Source organism: Punctularia strigosozonata (genome assembly GCF_000264995.1).
Source record: "Punctularia strigosozonata HHB-11173 SS5 unplaced genomic scaffold PUNSTscaffold_111, whole genome shotgun sequence".
In the NCBI taxonomy this organism is placed as follows: domain Eukaryota; kingdom Fungi; phylum Basidiomycota; class Agaricomycetes; order Corticiales; family Punctulariaceae; genus Punctularia; species Punctularia strigosozonata.
The window spans coordinates 1-2,169 of NW_006767543.1; the positions used below are offsets into that span (position 1 = coordinate 1).

Below are 2,169 nucleotides of genomic sequence, written 5' to 3' on the forward strand. Positions count from 1 at the left end.
CTCGTATCGCGTTGTAGCTCCTGGGCGTGATGCAAGGCTTAATTCTACTAAGTCCCACTAGTTAGGGGATGATGCCAAATAGAGCAAGGCTTCTTGCTTATGAAAGATTCCCATACCTTCCTTTTTGGTCAGTGAAAGCCAGGAGCACAACATGATAGAGCGGCTGGCCAAACTTGTAATTTGAAATCGCGGCACATCTCGGCGCACTCGCACGGCTTTGTCGGCACGCTCAGAAACCTACCGTAGGGTCTCCTCGACGTGCCAGTCAACACGCAGCCAGGAGCCATGGTCACGAGATGTAGTTACTAAATAACGATGGTAAGACATGCTCGCCGCGGCGCGATAAACTATCCATCATGTCAGCCCTGTCTCCCGAGCAGCTCCAGCAACTGCTGCGCCTCATCGAGCACAACTCAAGCACTGTTACCGAGGCTATCATTCAGCTAATACACAATAATACATGAGGCGTACATTTGAACGGCTGGCAGCATACATGAGAGCAAACCAGACTAACGAATACGTGAAGGGCCGCAATGCGAAGCACACTATCCCAAATGTGATAGCGGAGGGGATGTCTGACCTTATGTCGAAGACCGGTGGTACAGCGACAGATCTTGCAGATACAGAGGAGGTGCCTGATGCACCGGGGATGGAGGATGTTGCTGATATTAACGAGGTCCTGCATCTTGAGATTGAAGACTTAGCTGTGGAATGATTGTATCAGTTAGGTACAAGGACTCGCGAGTCGGCGTTTACAAATGTCATACTTGATAGTCCCGACCACTAATCTGAGATCGTGTTCTACCTCCCAGCGCAAGCGGATCGACAACGGGCATCCCAAGGTGCCCCGCATATGCATACCCGTGCACGCCAAGCTGTGGTGCGGCGTAGATGGGTGCATCTGCATGCGCCGCAGTAGACGCGCCGCAAACACTGCCATCGGCGGCATGAGCCGGGGGAATCACCATGGAACTGGGCGTAACTGCCAACTCCATGACGAACTCTTGTCCAACAAGGCCAGGGTACACGCGAGCCGACCTGAGGGCGGGTACGTTTGCGGCACCGCATTCGTTATTGCACGGGCGGGTGTTCGCGTTGAGCGGCATGTCCTGCGATTCGGCGTGACGTGGCATCTCGCAGATATCGATGTTCGTGATGCACACGTTCACATTGGTGATATCTGCTCGTACTACGTCAGCAGAGCCTTGGAAGGAATAAGATGGACATACCGGTGTCAATCGTGGTTACGGGTGTGCGCGGATCGTTCTCCTTGTCGGTTTGAGGAGCGGTGGGCTGCTGGGCACGGTTACTGTGGTGATTTTGACATTGCTTCGAAGATTTTCCTATGTATATGTGAGTATGTGTGTATGGAAGGGCCAAAATGCTCACTATGACCCTTCTCTTTGCATGATGTACAGGTATCTATGACCCGGGGCTGATGCGCACAACCAGCTGTCGCCGCTTTCTCGTTGTTTGGCGGTACACGCTCGGGCGGTCTTGTGTTGTTTATGATCTTGACGATTTCGTGTCTATACGTGTTGGCGTGATCCGAGCGCCAATGTGTCTCTCTGATGATGTCCTCGACGGTTTTGTGAAAAAAGACAAGGTTTTGCCTTGACCTGTAGCAGCAACAGTGACCACATCTCGGCCCTCTCGCAAGGCCAACCCGACCTGTATCTGCCAACGACAAGCCCGGACTCCAAACTTCTTCTCTACTTCAGCGCGCACTTGTTCTTCGGTCCATTTATGTGATAAGTTTGATGCAGAAGCTGTCGACGATGAAGCTCGAGATGCCATGTACATGTGTCGCGATGATGTCAAAGTACGCTGGCACTTCATGAAAATAAAATGGGTTGTTGAATGGTGTGTCGAGGAGACCGTACGGTAGGTTTCTGAGCGTGCCGACAAAGCCGTGCGAGTGCGCCGAGATGTGCCGCGATTTCAAATTACAAGTTTGGCCAGCCGCTCTATCGTGTTGTGCTCCTGGCTTTCACTGACCAAAAAGGAAGGTATGGGAATCTTTCATAAGCAAGAAGCCTTGCTCTATTTGGCATCATCCCCTAACTAGTGGGACTTAGTAGAATTAAGCCTTGCATCACGCCCAGGAGCTACAACGCGATACGAGCGGTGGTTTAGGAGCCTGGCCTTAATTGCGGGCGGGTTGTGGAC

At 52.1% G+C, this 2,169-nt stretch overlaps 1 protein-coding gene across 1 annotated transcript; it reads right to left on the bottom strand.

The window, feature by feature from the left end:
* Nucleotides 1-668: 668 nt before the first annotated feature.
* On the bottom strand, nt 669-1,409 carry PUNSTDRAFT_139669 (uncharacterized protein; the record flags this gene model as incomplete). The annotated part of the gene is made up of 4 exons (XM_007389397.1): nt 669-704; nt 768-1,180; nt 1,230-1,309; nt 1,390-1,409. The coding sequence occupies 4 exons, from the start codon at nt 1,407-1,409 to the stop codon at nt 669-671; spliced, it is 549 nt and encodes a 182-aa protein (XP_007389459.1).
* Nucleotides 1,410-2,169: the final 760 nt, after the last annotated feature.